Source organism: Harpia harpyja, chromosome 11 (genome assembly GCF_026419915.1).
Source record: "Harpia harpyja isolate bHarHar1 chromosome 11, bHarHar1 primary haplotype, whole genome shotgun sequence".
In the NCBI taxonomy this organism is placed as follows: Eukaryota; Metazoa; Chordata; class Aves; order Accipitriformes; family Accipitridae; genus Harpia; species Harpia harpyja.
Window position 1 is genome coordinate 12,187,466 of NC_068950.1, and position 21,929 is coordinate 12,209,394.

At 41.3% G+C, this 21,929-nt stretch overlaps 1 protein-coding gene across 2 annotated transcripts in view; it reads left to right on the plus strand.

Moving 5' to 3' along the window:
• Nucleotides 1–21,929, plus strand: part of RGL1 (ral guanine nucleotide dissociation stimulator like 1) — an 82,797-nt gene that overhangs the window by 53,927 nt on the left and 6,941 nt on the right. Inside the window, exons 5-14 of one of the 2 annotated variants that reach the window (XM_052801604.1) lie at nt 2,259–2,443; nt 5,738–5,862; nt 6,515–6,730; nt 10,608–10,711; nt 11,884–11,968; nt 14,458–14,547; nt 16,405–16,491; nt 17,648–17,680; nt 19,210–19,331; nt 20,203–20,292. In XM_052801604.1, the coding sequence (XP_052657564.1) occupies nt 2,259–2,443; nt 5,738–5,862; nt 6,515–6,730; nt 10,608–10,711; nt 11,884–11,968; nt 14,458–14,547; nt 16,405–16,491; nt 17,648–17,680; nt 19,210–19,331; nt 20,203–20,292 (1,137 nt within the window). The remainder of the gene's footprint in view (nt 1–2,258; nt 2,444–5,737; nt 5,863–6,514; nt 6,731–10,607; nt 10,712–11,883; nt 11,969–14,457; nt 14,548–16,404; nt 16,492–17,647; nt 17,681–19,209; nt 19,332–20,202; nt 20,293–21,929) is intronic. The other variant, XM_052801605.1, reaches the window with a different exon arrangement.

The following is a 21,929-nucleotide window of genomic DNA, read 5'->3' on the forward strand; positions in this document are numbered from 1 at the left end:
CTCAAGGGGAAAAAGAAACTGTATGATCTCTGGAAGCAAGGTCAGGCTTCTCAGGAAGAGTATGGAGCTGTGGTTCATTTATGCAGGGAGAAGACAGGAAAGGCCAAAGCTCAATTAGAGTTGAAACTGGCCAGTGTTTTTTCAGATAACAAGAAGGGCTTATAGTATGTTAATAGCAAGAGAAGGTCTAAGGAAAATGTTGGACTGATACTGGTTGAAGATGGTCACCTGACTAATAGGCATGAAGAAAAAGCAGAGGCATTGAATGTATTTTTTGCCTCAGTCTTTAATAATGCTGATAGACCTTGGGCTGCCTGGTCCTCTGACTTGGAGGACCACAAGTGTGGGAACAGTGACTTTCCATTTGTGGACACTGAAGTTGTAAGAGGCCAGCTGTATCAGCTGAACATTCACAAGTCCGTGGGGCCTGATGGGATTCACCCCAGAGTACTGAAGCAGCTAGCGGATGTTACGGCAGCACCCCTCTCGATCATTGTCCAAAGGTCTCTGGAGCCTGGGGAGGTCCCTGCTGACTGGAAGCTAGCCAGTGTTACTCCAGTCTACAAAAAGGGCTGTTAGTCTAACCTCAGTTACCTCAGTTCCTGGAAAAATTATGGAGAAGATTATACTGGGTACTATTGAAAGGCATTTAAAGAATAATGCAATCATTGGGCACAGTCGACATGGGTTCACAAATGGGAAGTCCTGTTTAATTAATTTGATATCCTTCTATGATAAGGTCACCTGCCCAGTGGATGAAGGGAGGGCGGTAGATGTAGTTTTTCTGGATTTTAGTAAGGCCCTCACAGCATCCTCCTGGACAAGTTGTCCAACTGTGGGATGAGCGGGTTCACGGTGCGCTGGGTGAAGAACTGGCTGAAGGGCAGAGCTCAAAGGGTTGTAGTGAATGGGGCTACATCTGGCTGGCGACTGGTCACCAGCGGTGTTCCTCAGGGCTCAGTGCTAGGGCCAGTGCTGTTCAATATGATTATCAGTGATCTGGATGCAGGAGTTGAATGCACCATTAGGGTGTTTGCTGATGATAGCAAACTGGGAGGAGCTGTTGACTCTCTTGAGGGACAGGAGGCCTTGCAGAGGGATCTAGATAGATTGGAGCATTGGGCTATGGTTAATGGGATGAAATTTGACAAGTCCAAATGCCGGATTCTGCACCTGGGATGGAGCACTGCTGGGCACAAGTATAAACTGGGAGAGGAGCGGCTGGAGAGCAGCCCTGCAGAAAGGGATCTGGAGGTGCTGGTGGGCAGCAGGCTCAAGAGGAGCCAGCAGTGTGCCAGGGCAGCCAAGAGGGCAAACCGCATCAAACACAGCATAACCAGTTGGTCAAGAGAGGGGATTATCCTGCTGTATTCAGCATTGGCGTGGCCTCACCTGGAGTACTGTGTGTGCAGTTCTGGGCCCCACCGTTTAAGAAGGATGTGAAGGTACTCGAATGTGTCCAGAGGAAGGCAGCCAAGCTGGTGACAGGGCTGGAAGGCATGTCCTGTGAGGAGCAGCTGAGGACTCTGGGTTTGTGTAGCTTAGAGAAAAGGAGGCTGAGGGGCGACCTCATTGCTCTCTACAGCTTCTTGAGGAGGGGAAGTGGAGAGGGAGCTCTTCTCCCTGGTATCCAGGGACAGGACGCATAGGAATGGTTCCAAGTTGCACCAGGGGAAGTTTAGACTGGACATGAGGAAGCATTTCTTTACCGAGAGGGTTGTCAAGCCCTGGAACAGGCTTCCTAGAGAGGTGGTGGTGCCCCAAGCCTGTCAGTGTTTAAGAGGCGTTTGGCCAATGCCCCTAACAACATGCTTTAACTTTTGGTCAGCCCTGAATTGGTCAGGCAGTTGGACTAGATGGTCATTGTAGGTCCCTTCCAACTGAAATAGTTCTGTTCTGTTCTATTCTATTCTCTTAATTGCTTTATCTCTCATGAATTTAATAGAAGGGTCCCAATATAGCTTAAACAGATTTGATTCTTTATTAAGTTTGCATTTGGGGGCCATAATTGGATCCACTTGTAGGAGTGCAAATCAGGAGCAACTTCAGTGAAGTCCCTGGCAAAATCTGAGTGATAGCTTCATAAGATTCTATGCATAAAAAGAACAAATTAAGTTTCTTGCTCAAAAAAGTCTTCGTACTGCCTTCATGTGGGGCATGAATGTCTCATGTTTTTATTGTTGTATTAGATACAGATACATACAATTGCATCAATACATGCTGTATACAACCAGTGTGCTCTGTGTCTTTTCTCTTAGTGCAATAGCATCAATCTTACGAGCCTGGCTTGATCAGTGCTCTGAGGATTTCAGAGAGCCACCCAACTACCCGTGTTTGCTGAAGTTGCTGGATTACCTGAAGAGGAATATACCTGGCTCTGACCCGGAGAGAAGGGCACAGAACCTCTTGGAGCAGTTCCAGAGCCAAGAAGTGGAAAACGATGGTAAGTTACCTTTCCCTTCTGTCTTTCTGTTCTCCCAGACTCTATGGTACCGGAGGGATTTATGTGGAGTACACTTCATTAACTCATGCTAATTGACAATATTGTGAAGTTCACCAGTGACTTATTTCTAGTTTATTTAAAAAAAAAAAATCTCTGTGTGAGGCTGCAGGTTCTGTGAGGGATGAAATAGTTGCACAGTGTAGGTGTCCATGCCTGTTCATTCTGGGGTGGATTGGGAAATCCAGCACTTCTGTAATTTTTAGCCAAAACTTTGAGATTGCTGCAGCAACTAAGTGGTTAATTGTCAGCGTACTCCCCATGTCATTGAATTAAAACACACAGCCGCTCTTTAGCTGGTCTTCTCATTTCAATACCTGCCCATCTCTGCCCCCCCCCCCCAAGAAACCCCCAAAACAACAAAAAGCAAAATACAGAGCTGTGACAAAATACAGCTTGAGTCACAAGCCTTGTCATCATGAAGCTTTTCTTCCTAGTTACCATCATGTCAAAGGAAGCGTCTGTGACTGTTTTTTCCTATTTGAGTGGCCGGCTGCTGGTATCCAAGGACAGAGGAAAAACTTACGTTATTGGGGGTCACAATCCACCGAAACAATAGTGGACTGTAGTAACACAAATATGCTGTGCATAGTGTCAAGCCTGACACATACCCTTATCCTGGTCAGAAAGCTTCCTGTGGCATAAGCTGAAAAGTCGTAGGAGCTCACATAGTGTGTGAATGAGAACTAGAATCAACTTCCAGCTTTCACAGAGGGGCAGAGGGAATAATTCATGTAATAAAGGATAAAGGAAATGACAGAAAAGAAACATTTCATCCCATAAAAATCATGCCTGCTGGATGTTCCAGAAATACCATGTCAATGTATAATACTGTGAAATGCCAAATTAACTCAGTCATTAACACATACATAAAAAGGAGTACCGCAGAGAGCCCAGGCATTTTCCTTATTGAACGCAGGTAAGTGAACAGGATTGCTAATATGTGCCTATTGCTGTCCTTTTCTCGGTTTGGTTCCCACAGGTCAAACAAAGAAAGCTCACGAGAGCTATATTTGGGTTCAAAGTGAACAGATGTTCCCAGCAGCCCTGTTTTTGCATTTGTTTCCTCAAGTAAGAGTTGAAAAGGTCCTTTTCTGAGTTACAGAGTGGTCAGTTTGAATGATAACATTTTCCAAATTGTGGCAGAATAGAGGCTGTTAATTAGAATAAGATGAGGAGAATGCAATTAACTTGTGGGGTCTGCAGAGAAGAGTTTTAGAATTGTCACTTTATCAGAGCTCCATCTGTGTTCATTTCAGAGATTTCTTTCAAAACTCTTAATGTGTTGTCTGCAATCAAGACTTGCTGATAATTATTGTTCTAAAGCATTCATATTGTGCTATGAATTTACAAATTTGGGTCTTAAATCCTACAGTTTGGTTTGTGTAATCAGACCTCCATTCAGTGCTGCCATCGGCCATGCCAGTAGATTAGATTGCAGTACCAGATACACAGATAAAAGCTGTTCCTGGCCTCAATTCTGGCAGCTTGAGCAATACAAAGCAAGGTGAGTCAGAGACTGCAAATTCAGAAGGGGCACATGGTTGCACTCAGTGAAGTCAAGAGGGCAGCTGGGCTTTGTGAGGGCTAAACGGATCCCAGTGGTTTGAAGATGATGAGATATTTGAGTACAAGAGGATTCCAGCTTCTTGGAGAGTAGGGAAAAGACTGGTTACACATTTATGAAGGTGAGAGAGAAAGGGGAAAAAGAGGCATTAAAAAAGAAAAGGAAAATCTTGCGTTGCACTTCAGGACTTGATTTTATGGGTGCTGTGGGGTTTTGAGTAAGGTTGCAACTCTTTCAGTGATGAGGATTTTCAGTTGACTTTCAAGAGCTGAAAAGAAAATGAGGAGTTACATAGCCAAAAAGAGAAAGAAAAAAGTGTGACTCTTAACAGGTCTATAGAAGTCCATTTAATTATGCATATTGTTACAAAACAGCCACAGAAAAATAATGCTGAAACAGAGGTCTCCATTTATCGTGTTTAGCTCTGTCAATAAATTGTGCAATTGGAATCTACAGATGGAAATTTGGATACAGCCTGTAGTAATAATTTGTTACATCAAAATTGTAGCAGTTTACATTGATGATTAGGTTTTGCTAATTAATGAAGAAAGGAAAAACGAAGTACTTAAAAAAACAATGAGGAAGTATCACTTTATCTGCTTTTGTTGCTTTAATGTCTGTTCTGCTTTAATTGGATATGAAGTATTGCCTAACATACTCTGAAATGTGCTGCTTGTTTTTGTTAATGAAATCTCCCTAGTAGTAAACTCAGTACTTTCGCTGTTAGTCTTGAACAAGTTCATTTTTTTTTCTGCCTTCTTATGGAGTTACTGTTGCCTTACAGTAAAAGGGATTAGGAAGAGGATTTATTTTCAGGCATTTTCCGTTTGACTTCCTCCTCTACCATGGGAAACAAGGGCATATTTCTTTGTGTTTCAATGTGGCTTTGTTCCCAACCTGTGGGACCCAAAAGGTGACATGGGAACATCTGTGGAATCCCTTCCCTTCTGCACTGCATCAGGTCCCTTGATGAGGACAGCTCTCCTCTCTCACCTCTTCACTGCTGCCCAGTGCAAATTTAGAAGCAGCATTCAGCTGAATGCTGTAAGTGCTCACTGTATTCCCTTTCCTGGGAAAAATTGCCGGAGAGAGAAGGTGAGGGATGCTGGAATAAACTCTCTTCAATATAGTCCATGTAGCCACAAATGGTGCCAAGAAATCTGATATCTCCTTTTATTTCCATACATGGGAGATGAAATCTGGATGTAAGAGCATTCCTAATGCAATATTTTGGGGATATAACTGCAGTCTTGTCCCTTTGCAGTTTGATTTTTTCTTTTCTTTTCAGATTATAAAATGCATAAATACTGAAAAGTAGATTAACAAAATCCTGCAGCGTTAATAAGGAATTTTAGTTGGGGGGTGTGTGTTGTTTTTTTTCTTTCAGAAGAATGGTTAGAGAATGGGTTAGAGCCACTTCTCTGCTAAGAGACCCTGAACAGCTCAATTCTCTCTATTTCTTTCTCTTCCACTTTTTCTTTGCCAATTTAATCTTCTGGTCATCATCTTTCTCACTAAAATATGCAGCACAGTGGGGCCAGTACATCAGGCAGGACCCTTTGAGCATTCTGCTATAATATATACAGTGATGTTTTAAAATAAACAAATATCTGCTTTGATTCACTCTTTGCTGTATAAATTTACTAAATCATGTTTTCCATCCTGGACAGATGGGTTCCATAACACTTCCCCCTGTAACCTATTTGATGAAGTGGAACTGGACATCAGCAGTCCAGAAGAATTCTCTTTTTTCCAAGAAGACCTTGTGGCAGAACAGTTGACATATATGGATGCGGTATGTAGAGTATATGTACTTCTTGAAATGCTAGGGGAAATAGTGCTGGGCTTCTAAAATTTTTTTTTTTTTTTTTTAAATTATGTCAGTATAAGTATAGTGTTCCAGAACAGGTCTGTTGTTGAGACACAGGACACAGCTCTGCTTGGTTATCCAAACTTGCTTCATTCATTGGGCTTTTTCCTTCAATCATTCTGAAGGTTTGTTTCTTTTTAAAGAAAAGTGTGAACATATATTGTGTAGCCTTTTTGCAAAGTTTAATATTTGACACCTGAGAAATAGCACATTTTGACTATATTGCTGCCTGGCCTAAAGATGTATAGGCACTCTTAACTGTCGTGCTCTGATTTGGTTTGTCTGTATCGATCTCCTTCAAAATATCATTATGTAAAAAATTTTCCCCTTGGTTATACAACTGATAAAAAGGTGTCTCTTATTTTTGCAGGACTATTTAGCTGACAGTTCTTTTAGAGCATCAAACCTATAAAGAGTATGCCAAAGTGTATATATTAAACGAAGAGAAAACAAATATTTACCTTTTAATACCATATTAGATTTGGATCCAATTTGTACTGTAAACATGCCTTTCTTCTTGTGGACAATAGAGATCTAGGAGAATCCTGCTGACTTAGAGACCTCTATTTCACTCTAGAAACTCTTCAAGAAAGTTGTGCCCTACCACTGTTTGGGATGCATCTGGTCTCGAAGGGATAAGAAAGAAAACAAGCACCTGGCACCTACCATCAGAGCCACCATCTCTCAGTTCAATGTAGTTACCAAATGTGTTGTCAGCACTATCCTGAAGAGCAAGGAACTCAAAACACAGCAAAGAGCCAAGATCATTGAGAAGTGGATTCATATTGCACATGTAAAGCATTTATTGTAGACTGTTTAATGTTTCTTGTGCAGGTGCCTTGGACTGAGGGAGTTGGGAGGGGAGAAGGGGGTTGTATGCATTGGTACCAGGCCAGCGAACATCTTAGCTCTAATTCTTCCTATTTTTGACTGACTTTCTTTGTAATAGCAGATGAAGTATCGCCCTTCCTCTCCTTAGTTCCTTGCCCACCATGGAAATGGTGTTGATGCTTGTCTCTTCACAGGGTTGGGAGTGCTAATTAACGGTTGGTGAGGCAGACACTGTGTCTTGCAGATGAGAAGTGCTGTATACTTGATAATGTAACATTTATGGTAAGATAGGTATAAATTCAACCAGTTCACTTCCCTAGGAAGAAAATAAAATACTGCTCGCAATAGTGAAAGCAGTGAAGTGATTGCTGGTATCATCCAGAGGTTGGACTTGTTTTCAGAGGAAAGTTTAACAAGAATGGAGTAGGACTGGCAGTGGTGCAGGCAGTGGGCGCAGTCAGAATAAGCTTTGTGCTTACCTGCCTTTGGTCATTCGTGTTCAGTCAATGAGCATCATGCTCCCTCTCCTGCATCTATGAACACCATGGGAGTTGAAATCAGATATGGTGGAAGACAGCACAACTGTTTGGGTTTTCATACATTTTTATATATATATGTGTCTGTGTATGTATGCAAATAAAGTAAACACAAGGTTTTAAGTAAGTCCAAAGCTAACTTACTTCTAGAAAGTAGTAGCCTCTTTAACATGGAAAAAATGTAATTGTTGTTTGTACTCTTTTGTTTTGAAAAATTCTTGAGGCTGAAAGGTCGTTTGCCTACTGAGTTATTCATGGTTTACATCAGGTATACAAACCAGCTGGGTTTGGAGGGGATAAGAGGTGCAAGCAGTGACCAGAAAAAAAAAAACAGTAGAGTTACAATATGGTACCAGTCTCCTCATCTTCTTACATTTCTGCTTTATCATTGTCTCACACGTTTCTCTAACACATTTTTACTCTTTGCTTCAATTCCTTTGTCTTGTAGCAGATTGTGTGTTTCTTAATCTTTGCATGAAAGGGTTTTGCATGCCTTCTTTACATAACACTAGTTTGCTAATTTCTTAGATTTTTATCTTTAATATTTTACTGTAACCTTTTGAACTCCCCTCAGAGCACTGGGCAGCTGGCAGTAAGCTAGAGCTCTCTTTTGAAGAGAACATTTAAAGCACTCTCATAATGATGTGTGTTGACTTTTGTTTTAAGAATCACATGGATTCTTTCTGAGCTATACAAAATAAGCAGTCATAAAAAGCTCAAGCCAAACAGAGGCTTTCCAGCCTTGACAATGCACTTCTATGCTTCCAGAGGCAGTATTGTTAGCCCTGGCACCTAAGCTCTGGCAACTGCATGGTTCAGGAAACTGGTATGAGGAAGTAGTCTTTCACCTCTCTTTTGGCACTTAAGTTGACTCATTTTTGTTATCATCTGATGGCTGCTTTATAGCCCGTGTGAATCGATTAGGAAGTTGATTCCTATTTTCTGTGTACAGGTCTTTAAGTTGCAGAGGGTACTGGCTAATGGGGCCTTTATGGGGCAGCCTGGGCGAGCAAGTACGAAGCAGCTTCCTGCTCATCATGGGTCAGCAGGGAGGCCCAGGGAAGCTACGACAGGCACCACTCTCATCATACTTGTTCTGTGGAGGGAGAACTTTGTTCTCCACCTCTGTTGATTCAGTACTTCTCCCTTTATTTAATTCACACACATAATTAAATACTCCAGTCTTAGCTAAGCACATGAAAAATGCATGTGCACGCTCTACAAAATAATTGCACATGTAGAACAGCTAGTTGCATATATACTTAGCTGCCCACTTCTGAAGAAAGTTACTTGCTTTGGGCATGCAAATGAGTGTTTTGAATAGTTAGATGCCTGAATTAGAAAATAATCCACTCATTAAAGTGCAGTTATTCACTGACAGCTAACTCTGTAACTTAGAAGCATGGAGTTTCACAGTTGTTATCTGTTCATGACTTTTGGATCCAGTTTCTTTGTTTACAAGATAAACTGAATACTTTTTCTAACCGCCAGCCCTCTCTGCTCCACCTAGATCTAAGGTTCCTGAGCAGGAGCAGCCAATTTCACTCACACAATATTTTCTTTAAAAATAAAAAGTAAAAATGAAATCATTAATATCCTGTTATGCTTAATTCTTTTAAATCAAAGTTGCTTCTGCACAGGATTCTTTCTGGTTTTCCCCTTGTGAAGGACACAGCATGAAACAAAGTTATTCAAAGCAGTCTTAAAAATTCTTCTTATATACAAATGAAAGCTTGCTAAAGTTTAGTCTGCAGTCAGTTAAGTCATTGAGAACACAAAATCCAATATTGATTTCCTAATGTGCTTTAAATTATGCAACGTGCAATTAAGTCAAGATGGTTCCAAATTGGATCTTCTAGTCCAAACTCCTGTTGTATTTGAAAAAAAGAAATGCTGAGAATTTGTGTCTCTAAATCCATGTTCTCCCCAGCCTGAATTTCAAGTTGAACATAAAGAAAGAAGGGTCTTGTTCTTAAATATCTCAATCGCTGAAGAAGAGCTGTTATGTGTTTTCTTTGGCCCCAAACCATGCAAGAATAACTTTCAGGTCTTGCACGTCCTACCACATGATCTTGAACTTGATCTTTATCTAGTCTAACTGCCAACCTGCTTCAACTGCTGTCTGTCCAGTCAGCCTTCTTAAGCCACACTTTCTTAAATGTAGCCTTCTAAGTTGCACAAAGATTTTTTTTTTTTTTTTTTTAGGTAAATAAATGGGAGTAAATGTACTTGTTCAGTCAATTTTAATGCAACTCATGAACAGAGTTGCTGATATATTAAGGTCTGACTTTTGTTTATGCTAAGGTCGCTTTACATTTGTTCAGTCCTACAAAGGAAATAAATTATGTCTATTTTCACTCTAAGGATCCTTTACATAATCAGCATTATTAGTGTAATAATCAGCCCCATAAAAATTTGCAGAAGCAGAATTGTAGTTTGAATACATTCTCATCTACATGCAACAGTCAAATTGGCATGTGTTTTGTCTGCTTAATTTGCATGTACAGGCACCTGTTTGTAAGAGCTTGTATTTGCAAGAGTTTCTTAAGTTCGTGGTGCCCATGCTCTAGTTCATGAGCCACCAACAGATTTACGGGAGTTCCTTGAAGAGTCACAGGCCAGACTTTCCTCCTCCTCCTTGCTTCCATCTGCTTTACCAGGAATCTGTGCTATTTTTTTGAGAATTAAGTTTTTCAGTATTCTTTTCCATCAAAGCTTTTGCCACAGAGAAGCTGCATAAGAAATGTTTATAAACCAGTCTCTCTGTTAGGATTTGATCCCAACTCTGGAAGAGCTGGGAAGGTTTTTCTCTTTAACAGTGTGCACATACTTGAATAACAGGTTATTCCTTTGCATGTCTTTATTTTTAATTGACACTTAGATGATTGAGGGTTTACATTTTAAATACTGCATACAAAGAGGCAAAGCCTGATTTTTCCCCTAAAGGGTAAAAGGGATTGGTAACTATAAGAAGCTTTTTAAGAAGTGTAACATTTGTGCTTTTTAGCCTGGCTTCATGGAGTCAGTTCCACTTTTATTTTTACTAGGAGAACTGGAGGCTGTAATACTGCAGCATCACCACAAAGACATGAAAGTGAGGAAAACAAGATATAAGTGCCAAAGCCCATAAAGTGTTTGGTGGCTGGAGAGGGGAGTGATATTTTTGATGCTCAATATTTGTACAGCTGCCTGCTTAGCAGTGAGAATGTGTAGCAAGCATGACACTGGTCAAACAGAAGAGTACTAACGTATCCGTAATGCTGACATTTAATGCTCCTGTATTTCTAACCGCTCCTTTCACAGGAATGTAGGATCCTGAAGAATTTTTCCTCCTTGAGGGCCATCGTTTCAGCACTGCAGTCCAACTCCATCTATAGGCTAAAGAAGACCTGGGCATGTGTTCCAAAGTAAGCCTCCCCCTCCAGTCCTGTGGCTAGCCCCAAACAAAGGCAAAAAGCTCAGTACTCTTTCTTTTCATCTTGTTCTTCTCAGCCTTCCTATTCTGCTCCTTCACGGACATCTGTTCTCTTTGAAGAACTCTCATTGCTGTGAGGCTGAGACCCCTTTTTTGGGTCTGACTGCTGTGAGCTCCTCTTTTATATTGAGGGGACAACCTGCCCTCGGGGATACTGGGTCTCTTCTGTCCTTTATAGCATATTGGATCTTCCACAACCTATTTTGAAAAACTACGGGACTAGCTACTCACCCAGCTCATGCACACCGCTCTCGGAAGTTCAGCAAAAGGGCACCATGGTACTTGCCTGTTGTCTTCTCTCCTGTGAAGTTGGAGGAGGTCCAGGTTGCCACAAACCCTCGCTAATCCTCTCCTGGTCCTGACATTTCCTTAAAATATATCCCCAAACTACAAAATCCAAACCTGTATTGAAGGCAATTTTTCTCACGGGGAAATACCTGTTTGTGCAACTGGCATATTTACTGCATGCCAAACAGACACCAGAAATCTCTGTGTGGGAAAGAGGGTGTTCTGCTCATTCAGTTTGGGAAGAATAGATTTCTTTCCTTTGCCTTTGATAAACAAAGAAAAATGTCACTCTGCCACGCAGTATACTTCTGCATTTCCCCAAGAGAGAGGTGGGTCTTTCCTTCCGCTGCCCCATGTTCCTGTTCCTGATCAAAATATTGCCATCTTGTGTTTATAGTGTTGGGCAATAGAAAGGGACTCATACACTTAAATGCTTCTAGCTTCCCAGAGTGCATGGAACAGGGCAAAACTGGAGTACTTAGGATACCTCTCTCAGCTATTTTTCTGTTCCTTTGTATCCATTTACCCACTTTCTTAGAACAGTCTCATACCCTGCAGTGTAATTGAAAACCCTGCTCGGGGTCTGCATACCTATGGCATTTCTTTGTGAAGCTGGCAAATAAGGTGAGACTTTACTGGGAGCACCAGAAGATCCCAGGAAGGTTCCTAGTAGTTGTGCAGCATCCCATTAGATGCATTTTGGTGGTGTTATCTTTTATATGCCCAACTGTTAACAATTCATGAGAAAAAATAGTAATCTGATCTGATTTAGAGTGCTTACTAATAACCTAAATGATTTAATCTTTTCCTGTACAGGGACATAATGCTGATGTTCGAAGAGCTGTCTGATATCTTCTCAGACCATGACAATTATTTGACAAGCAGGGAGCTGCTAATGAAGGTGAGAATTAGCTTGAGTTGCAAGGCTTGTGATCTCAATTAAAGCTGAGGTTAGCCCTTTTTCTAACCAGCTGCCAAAGCTCATCTCTCCCTGAACTACTGTATGCGGTGCTTCACGGAAAATAGGTCTGTAAAATCTGTGCTTTTCTGCCGGGCTGAGAGGTGATTTCATTGTTCCTGAAAGAACTTACCCTAGCATTAGCCTGTTGAGCTCAGATACCCACACACAGCAGGTTGCAGCAGCACAGATTCTGTGTGGACTTGTTCACAAGACAGCAGTTCAGGACCCCTTGGAGCCCCTCAAGTTGAATGTCACACTGCTGTAGTTAGGTAACAGGTAACGCTCCCTTGGGCATGGTGATGTCTGGCTCAAGAATAGCTGTGTGCACTGTATCATACCAGTGATAGTGCTGGAGCCACAACCAGAGTGAAGAGGTGCTGCACAGTGTAATTTTACTGAGATGACTTACAAATTAGCGCTTTGGCTTTATCCTGCTCTGTATAGAGAGATGAACCGCTAGCTTGTGCACCCTCTGAGTAAACCTGGAAAAGGCTCAGGTTTGCATCAATGAGTGCAGAGCAACTCCAAACAAGATTCTCGACTGGGTTGCACCACTGTAGTGCTTTTGACTTCACTGGAACAATGCCACTCAGCTTCAGCTGAGGAATTAAACCAAGATGTTTATCCGACTATCCCGTACCTTTCTTGGAACTAGAAAACAGGGCTGGGAATTTTGAAGGAACAGGCTTCCTGCTCTGTGTGTGGCCAGATGGACAACAAAGCAGGCTCTGTCTGAAACAGTTTGACTTGTACGCTCTCCTGGGTGAACCCCAACAAGCTCAGGAGCTTGAAAGGAGTGAGGAAGAATAGCAGGGAAAGGTTATATTCTGTAGAAACTAAGGAATGTTTGTGGCAGTTTTTTCTGTTTACATAAAAAAGTTTCTATAAACTGGCTAACCAGTTTGCTTTTTGGCAGTTCTGTCCAAGTCAATCTGGTATTTGTACCTTACCCCCTTGCCTTGGTATCTAAAACACTGTGTTTTGCTCAGGAATGATGGATGAACACATTCAAACCTGTCGGTCTGTTTTGTTTATCATCAATTTATCAACATCTGTAGCTAAATTTTAAAGCAGGTGGGACAATAATAAGCGTAGAGGGAAAATGTCTGTTCAGAACAGCTTATTTAACTAAATATTAAAAAGACAAAACAACAACTCAATCTGAGCCCAGACCGTCTGGCTCCCAGCAAATCACTCTCTCCAGCTGCTGCAAGTAGATTTGCAAAACATTTTGAAAGCAGTGAGAGGAGAAAAATTCCACAGAATAGCTAGAACCTCTCTCCTACTTCTTGTCTTGGACCGTTTTGTAATGATTGGAGGATTAATGTCCACTGAATCCTTAAAGTCTTTGTTTTCTTTCACTATAAATAGTCTCTCTAGGGAAGCTGTGTTTGACCTTGCCTATCCATCCTGCAAATTTAAGTGTAGAGCAGACAAAATGCCATATGAACAGGTTGGCCAGCACGGAGAGGGAGCACTCTGTTCTCTCCTCCCCAAACAACAGCTCTGCTGCGAGCTGAAGTTTTAGCTTCTGTGCCTGCCTGCCGGCTGCTGTTAGAGAATCTTGAGTTTACCTTTCAGTATCTTGAAGACATTGAGACAACACTACTTTTTCATTTGCTCCTGTTTTTCAGCCGAGGAAGGAAATACAGTTTGAGTGATCTGTTCATTAACTGTGACTGAGAGAAGTAAACATTGTAATGAGAGGATCTTTACAAGTGCAGGCTGTTGTTTTGTGCCTCTTAAAAAGACATTGATAATGATTCATGCCCCATCTGTCCCACCACTGGAAAAAATAACAGTAACTCCCAGCATCCCATATGGAACCAGGGAAATAAAGGCTACAGATCTATTGTGAAATAGCTCATCCATTCATAGGAAAGCTTGAATCGTGGAGATGAAAACCTATTACTTTCATTTCCTGCGTGTTTTTGGATTAGTCAATAAGCCACAGTGGGTAGTTGCTGGATCTCTATGTTGCGGCATAAGAAAAACAACAAAGCATTACATAAGATAGAAATGTTTACTTGTAGCTGTCCTGATTAGGAAATTAAACAGAAATCCTGAAGTCAAGAGTGTCAGGATAGAGTTCAGAGAAGCATCTGGCCACCTGAAGTATATCCTAAGCTTCTCTGATTTAAACTCTCAGGAGATTTTCAGCAGCACTTAGCTTTGGCCAGAGTAGAGCCATTTTGCAGAAAAATTCCCTTATAGTCATCCTGTGGGATTTTGTCCAAAATTCCCAATCAGTGTACGAGTCCCAGAAAATTAGCACATGTATGTATACATGCATGTACCTGCACAGCAAATACGTTTGCTGGCCTAACTTGCCTGGTTAAATATATTTGCAATTATTTTACACAGACATAGTTGCCAGCTTACTACTTAGCTCCTCCATTAATTGCCTTTAATTCCCTTTTAACTCACAGGAAGGAACATCCAAATTTGCAAATCTGGACAGCAGTGTGAAAGAAAATCAGAAAAGGACACAGAGGCGACTGCAACTTCAAAAAGATATGGTGTGTTTGGGGTCATTTTCCTCCCCTTTTTGAACTGGTAACATGATTAACCCTAACTGGTGAATTATATAAGAAGCAAAATCTAGAAAGGTATTTAAGAAAGCGAGTGTGCGGTAGGTAATGCTTTTGAATGTGCCCTCTGTCAAGAAAAACAATCACATCAATGCTATTGATTAGCTGGTACAAAGCAAGTGAACTGAAAGATTTAGACTGAATATGCAGTCAGTATTTTTGTCCCTGTAAATATGTGTCCAAAGCTGTATTTCCCTTATGCTGTGGATCATAGTAAGCAGGTAATACTCTGTGTGTGTAAGTATAATGTGCATATATATAGACAATCCCACACAAGCATACATCTGTATATATAAACTATTACAAAGTGGGATTTATGCTGCCCCCAGCTCAAGCTGTATGGCCTACGCTGAGCTACCAAGCTGTAACAGCTATGGTTTTTAGTGCAACCCAGCTGTCCTTTTACTCCAGTAACACCCGCCTGTGCACTGAAATGCTGGAGGAAATGGATATGCAAAACATCAGCATAGCCAGTGCATTCAGTGATGTGATGCTGGCAACACTCAAAGATTTCAGGATTGAGTGGATGTACGCAGGGGCCGCGTTATGTTCCCTGTCGCCAGTCTTCCCCTGTCCCCTGCAAGGGGATAACTGGGTGTATAGTTTTGCTGCTCCTGTCCCCACTGCATTTGCTTCCCATCCCAACCAGCTGTTCGGGATGGACGCTGAGTCAAGGGTTTGGTCTTAGTTTCAAGTCTTCCAGAAATTTACTTAACCTGTCATATAAAAGGGTAAAAAATGATTGATGAATATACACATGTGTTCATCATTTTCAACTGTCTTGTTTCTGTCCTACAAGAAAGAATTCCATTAACTATTCTTGTTACCCTTTAGAGAGAAATATGGGGAAAGCCACACAATTTTCATGTAGTAAAATAGATAATATAAGTACTGGAATTCTTGTGATAAAGAAAATTAGCTCTGGCCAGAGCAAAAATCTCATTTACTTTTAAACAAACTCATGCAGCTTCTGATGTACCAGCTTAAAAATTGCACAGACTTCTACAGAGATTGCTTTGTAAAATGCGTCTGGTTTCCAGTCTGCTGGTGAAAATGGCTTTTGTCTCACAGTTGGCAAAGATTTAAAAGGACAGGGGGAGAGAAATCTGGGATAGGGAGGCAAAAGTGGTGAATATGATTTTTTGTTTGTCTGTTTGTTTGACTGGAAAAAATAGGGATCCTTTTGGATGGTAGAAACGAGCATTTCCTTCAGAAGTGTAGAATCAGCCTGAACCCTACAACTGCTAGCAGTCTCGGAAGTTTAAAATTTTAATAATTACTATTAAAATGCAATGAATGGCTGGGGAAGATGGTCACTTCTTGGAGGAAAAAAACTGTGACTTGATTTGACTTGACTGTCATGTGGTGTAAGAACATCATTAAGTAAAACTCCAGTGGAATGAAGCAGAGAGAAATTGCTTACACAGGACCATTCCCCAGCTTTCTCTTGTAGCAAGTAACCGAGGGACCCTGTCCCTGGTGCTCAATGCTTCTTCCACAAGCAGGGTTTCCTGGTGACCCACAGTTAGAAATCAGTGTATGGTGGCAATATTGTAATATAAAACAACTTGGCAGTATCTGTGAGAGCATCCTGCTCTCATTAGGATTTGATTTAAATTCTAGATTAGATACTGAGGATGATGTAATGAAAGAAAACAATTTATAAGACTGCTGTTTGGTTAAGCAGACTACTTTTATTTCATTTTCTTATACAGGAGTATTCTAGCATTCTAATTATTACCATTTCTCAGTCAATTAATCCAGCATTGCTCTGATCATTTGCAGGGAGTAATGCAAGGCACGGTACCCTATCTTGGTACCTTCCTCACTGATCTCATCATGCTTGACACAGCCCTTCAGGACTATATTGAGGTAATTGGGGGCAATTTTTTGAATCCAAAATAGCCTTCCTAGCACTGAGTGTGTCTGTTTCTGTATCTTCTACTGGGTTCTTGTGCAGTTCTTAAAAATGGAGGAATCTGTTTTCAAAAAAAAGGAAGCAATATGCAGTTTTATTAGCAACAAGAATCTTGTGTGAATTTGAGTGCAGTTATCTCAAGGGACAAGCTTAGCATTGTATTTTGTCTTGTTTCCTTAGGTTAGAAAATGTGAAGACAGTAGGCTTTCCATTATTCTCTTTTATTTTTCTGAAAACATTTTAGGTGTAAAGATTTCTGTGACTAATTGGTAAAATACACAGAATCACAAATTCAGCTCTTCAGACTGATCACTGAAGTGCTTCAGTATTGACTCGGACGCATCTGAGCCCTAAAGTAATTAAAGATTGGGTTTTTTCATTTCTCTTTAGCTGAACAAGCAGGGGGAACCAATCTAGCATAGGAAGGGAAAAAGGATTGCAAGAGAGTCTGGTTGTTTAACAGAGACTGAGGATGGGGCCAATTGGTTTTCAAACACCTTTGAAAATTGGCCCTATTAATGGAGACTCTTGAGGACCATGTTGCAGGTGCTCAGCCTTTGTTGTGCTGGTGTTGATATTTATGATAAGAATGGGCAAATACACTTCTCCCTGAGCTGGTAATAGTTGCTGGTTTGTTTGGTGATTGTTTGTTTTGCAAAACTGTACTAAAGCAGGCATGTGTAAGGTTGCTATATATCCATTTTCTTTTTGGCAGTTTCCCTTCAGTCCATGCTTTATGTTCAGTTGATGAACACACTCACTGGGAACACTGCTAAACTCACAGCACAGGCAAAAGCCAAGTTTGTTTCTTGCATGCAAAATCCTCCTAGCATTCTTCAGATCTGATCTCGACACAGCTTTTATGAGCATTCTTGTACTGGGCTTCTCTTCTTGGGCAGATTGCCATTTAGGCCATGAAGACAGATATCCTTTGGAGACTCGGATGAGTACTGTGGTTTATACCAGATCTGGAATCAGGTATTTTTAGAAGGTCCTTGCTCAGGGCAGGTCTGTGCTTTACATTAGCCTTTGCTACTTCATCCTGTTTGTGATTAAATTCAACTGAGCATGTGCTCTTCTACTCTGATCCCTTCTCTTTCCTTCCAACAGGGTGGCCTGATAAATTTTGAGAAGAGGCGAAGGGTAAGTTGAATGTTCTGTGATATTTTTTGTTTGTTTGTTTGTTTTTTGTTTAGTTTACTGATGCCCTCTTCTAGAGCATTCTCTTGGTGAGGCTATTTGTCTTTGCCTAGGTGTATACAACAGCTGCTAATTTTAATGCAGGTTTGTGAGGAAAATATAGATCCCCGAAATGCTGTGAGCCTCTGCCAAACTGTGAGGGCTGGTGCAGGAAGAGAACCTACTTTTTAGATGTGTGCAGTAGGGGAAGAGGAGCTGCAGGCGACTTACTTCCATGGGATTTACATCTGGGGCATGCACACTCCCTGCATTTGGTGTTCATGGGAATACGTTACATGTGTATGTCCTGTGTGTTGAATCAGATCTAGTGGCATGAGACTTGCTTTCCAGAAGATACAGTTTGTAAGTATCTTCCTTCTGCTGCAGTAAACTGTTTGTAGATAAAAGGCTGCAGAGAGCAAACTAGGTACACGGGACTGAGAAATAAATGCTATCAGTCTTTCCTTTCAGCCTGATTCTTGTTGGTCAGAGATAAGTAATGCTATGTAGGAGTAAAGGTACTAGGGTTACATTTGTCTGAATGAAGTTGTGCCAAATCTCCGTTCTGGGGTCTGAAAGCAGACTTGGATTTGGCTGTGATGGAGCCATTCCCTTCCCCTAACTGCTCCCAGCTCTACAAACCACTTCTTGGACTTGCCTTGTATGTATAACTACACAGCTCAGGATACTAATAACGTGACAAACGAGCTTCTCCGAAGCCATCAGTCCAGCTTCATACAAACCAGTGGCAAAGCTGTCCTCTGAACCATGCTGAGTACTCAGCTCCATTCCTGCATCCTGATTCTATAACCTGCTCTAACACAAGGGTTTTTTAAGAATTATTTTGGCAAAATGTTTATGCAAGTGGAGTTACAGAAGAGCAGCCCATTTTAGTCATACGTATTAAGGGTAGCATTTTGTGTTCCTCTGGTGCAAGTGTGAGTCCACAATGTGCAAAGCTGGGGAGGATCAGACTTTGCTTTCATCACAGGCACCCCTAATTATTACCCTTGCTTGCTGCCCGAGAACCACCTAAAGTACAAAGCATGATTCCTCTCTCGGAGCTGGTCTGGCCAGTGCAGGGGTGAGCGGGTAGGATAATCTGAAGAACTTAGGATCCTTTGCTACCCTTGTTCCTAGAGGAACAAGCAGCAGCACTGCCGTTCGGTGGGGTTTGCATGGGCATTACACTTCAGTTAGTACTTGAGAAAAGGTCTGTGGTGAAGTATGATTTCTTGTGTTTATCTTCTAATTTGTGCGTGTCTGATAAAATGTTGACATTTCAATGCACATTACAGATGCTGGGGGAAAAGAAAAAAAAAGACTTCATTGTTTGAAGAACTGGTTCTTGAAATAGTAACTCAACTGAAACTGAACTTCAGGTCAAACTAAGTTTGTCTTGGATCTGTTGTTGCATGTGTTTAGTATATGAATGAGTTTGTCTTTATCTTGTTTTCTAATTAAAATTCCTATTTGATTTTTAATTTTCTTAGGAATTTGAAGTAATTGCCCAAATTAAGCTCTTGCAATCTGCATGTAACAGCTATTGCATGACACCAGACCAAAAATTCATACAGTGGTTCAGGAGACAGCAGCATTTAACTGACGAGGAGAGGTAAGTTCTCAGTCCAGCTGGCGAAGCGGGCTTTTCTTACCCCCCACACCCACCTGCAGGTAGGTTATGCCAGCCTTCAGCTATACTCTTACAGGAGCTTACATATACTGCTGCTCGAGGAGTGTGGAAATATATCTGCCTTCTGCTAAACAGCTGTAGAAAACCTGTTGAACACTGAGCAAGGTTTAGTTTTGAGACTGGAGATCAGGCTTCTGACTTTGAAATATGATAGTCTGTTGTGTCTGGGCTGTCTGTATGCCCAGACACACACTCTGAAGTCAGTCCTAAGGGATGTCAAGATGCAGTCACTGAGCATTCAGCTGGTGGATGCAGGCAGCAGGTAGCCAAGGCAACGCCGAGCTCACTGAGCACTCACCAGATGAATGTCTCCCGGGCGTTTGGGGTGGGTTTTGCAGCCCTGCTGAGTTCTGTGCTACTGGACATGCTGCTAGACCAACCCAAGACAATTTACTTACAGCATTTTAATATCTCCACTAGGTATTTGAATATCACTCTGCTGCACGAAGAGTGTAAGCACAGATACATACTGTGTTGTACTGAGTCGCAGTAAAAAAAAAAAGTCAGCTTATCCAAAACTAATATGTTAAGTATTTTCTTGATTTATTTTTTTAAATAAAATGATGAATGTCATCCAAAAAAGCACTAGTTTTTAAAACTATTATGAAGAAGTGAAATGTCCTCTTCACCATGGTAAAATGTAGACAGAGCTATGTTCCTCTTTGTGGGGTTGCAGCCTTCTGTGAAGTGGGAATAACTGAAGGTTTCTCGAATTTCTTGAATATTGCTACTTTGAGATACATAACTAATAGTATTGTCTGTAAAAATTAACCCAGTGGCCTCTCTTCTGCAGTTACAGCCTTTCACGTGAGGTCGAAGCAGCTGCTGACACTAGCACCACATCGCCAAAATCTCGGAAAAGCATGGTGAAGAGGTTCAGCCTGTAAGTATGACGGGGCAAAGGGCATTTGGTGTGTTAATATGGACCTGAAAAAAATCAAACAAGCAGTACTCATTTCACCAGCTGAAAAACCTGGCTGGGGATCCAGACCACTGCTTTACTCTAAGTAGACACCATCAGCTAGAAATGCATACTTCTGTCTGAAACTGTTCCTTTCTATTGTTATAAGTAGTCATGAGGATTATTAATGATGAAAGAGATTAGAAACAAACAAGCCTTCCTAAGGTGTCAGAAAAAGGAACAATTTTAGTGCTGGATTATAAATTCAGTATCTATTGTGTAATAACTTCCCTGAATGCAGTAGCAAAACAGAGTAAATGAGGATAAAGTCTGGCCTATTATTAGTCTAACTTGCTATACACATGCAAAAATTCCTTGCAGGATTTTAATATGAAAATTAAGGTTAGCAAAAAGGCATTTGGTAATAGAAACAATCTGCCTAACTGCCTTCAAGTTAGAGAATGAAAAAAATCATGGGGACGTGGTCCAATTTAGTCTAATACTTCAAAGATTCAAATAGGAGGTGGGTGGAGAACAGGGGCGTGCAGCTAAGCAGACACGGGAAACAACAGACTAGCAGGAATTCAGGGAAACCTGCAGGGAATGAAAGCAGAGATCAAGGACTGAAGTAAAAATAACTGAAAGGTGAGAAATTTGAACCTGATGTGAGAGGAGATATGAAGGGACTCCCACATACCAGTGGCATGATCAAGATGAGGGGGGAAATGATGAATTTAACAGCACTCTCAGCTCTTAACTCTCCTTTCCTGCTTGGCTCTTGTACCTAGTTTCCTCAGAACAGCCAGTAGCCATTCACTTCATGTCAGCGCTATTGCAGGTTAGGGTCTGAAAGAAGAATAGGTGTTTTCCATCTAGAGTTTTGAGTCCTGATACACAAAAAAAATCCGGGCAGCTGTTTGGAAAGTGTTTCAATTCATCCATCTGAGTTGGTGGCGATATGTTATGAGAATGTGAGCTTTGAAGATGACAGTACCTGAACTGTCGGTGGCCTCTCATTTGTGTCTCCCTTGGCGCGTGCCTAAGCTGTGCATAAGAATCGTCGCAGCGAAGCACAGGCTTTATTCTCTCGTTTCTGACTGTGTTTCAGTGCCATAGTATTGTAATTTACTGTACTGAGTTTGTTTCCACTGTGCAGTCTTTGTCTAAACATTTGTTTCATCTGCATTCTTAATGTGTTTTGCAAATTAGTACTGTCGAAAAGACTGGCATAATTCATTCTGGCAACAGTGAGTGACACCTCTCTAAATTGTTTTAAATCATTAACTGCATGCTGACATAGCATATAATTCACCTTGCTTCTCTACTTTATGTATTATACAAGTTTGTTTCCTTTGACACTCCTTTCAATTTACTTGACCTGCATTTAGAAATGAGTCTCAGAGAGGGAGAGCCTATAATTTACACTTTGTCATCTCCTCATTGTGTACCTCTCCATTCAGACTCTTAGCGAGGGCACCTTTATTGAGTGAAAGAATTTGCAGAGGGGATGAATTTGCCTTTTGAAGACCTTTGCCTGGTGTATGGCCATGCGTTACCTTTCATGCAGTTTCACTTACGGCAACTAAGTAGGTCTTGAGCTGCCTCGTGTCAGAGGGACC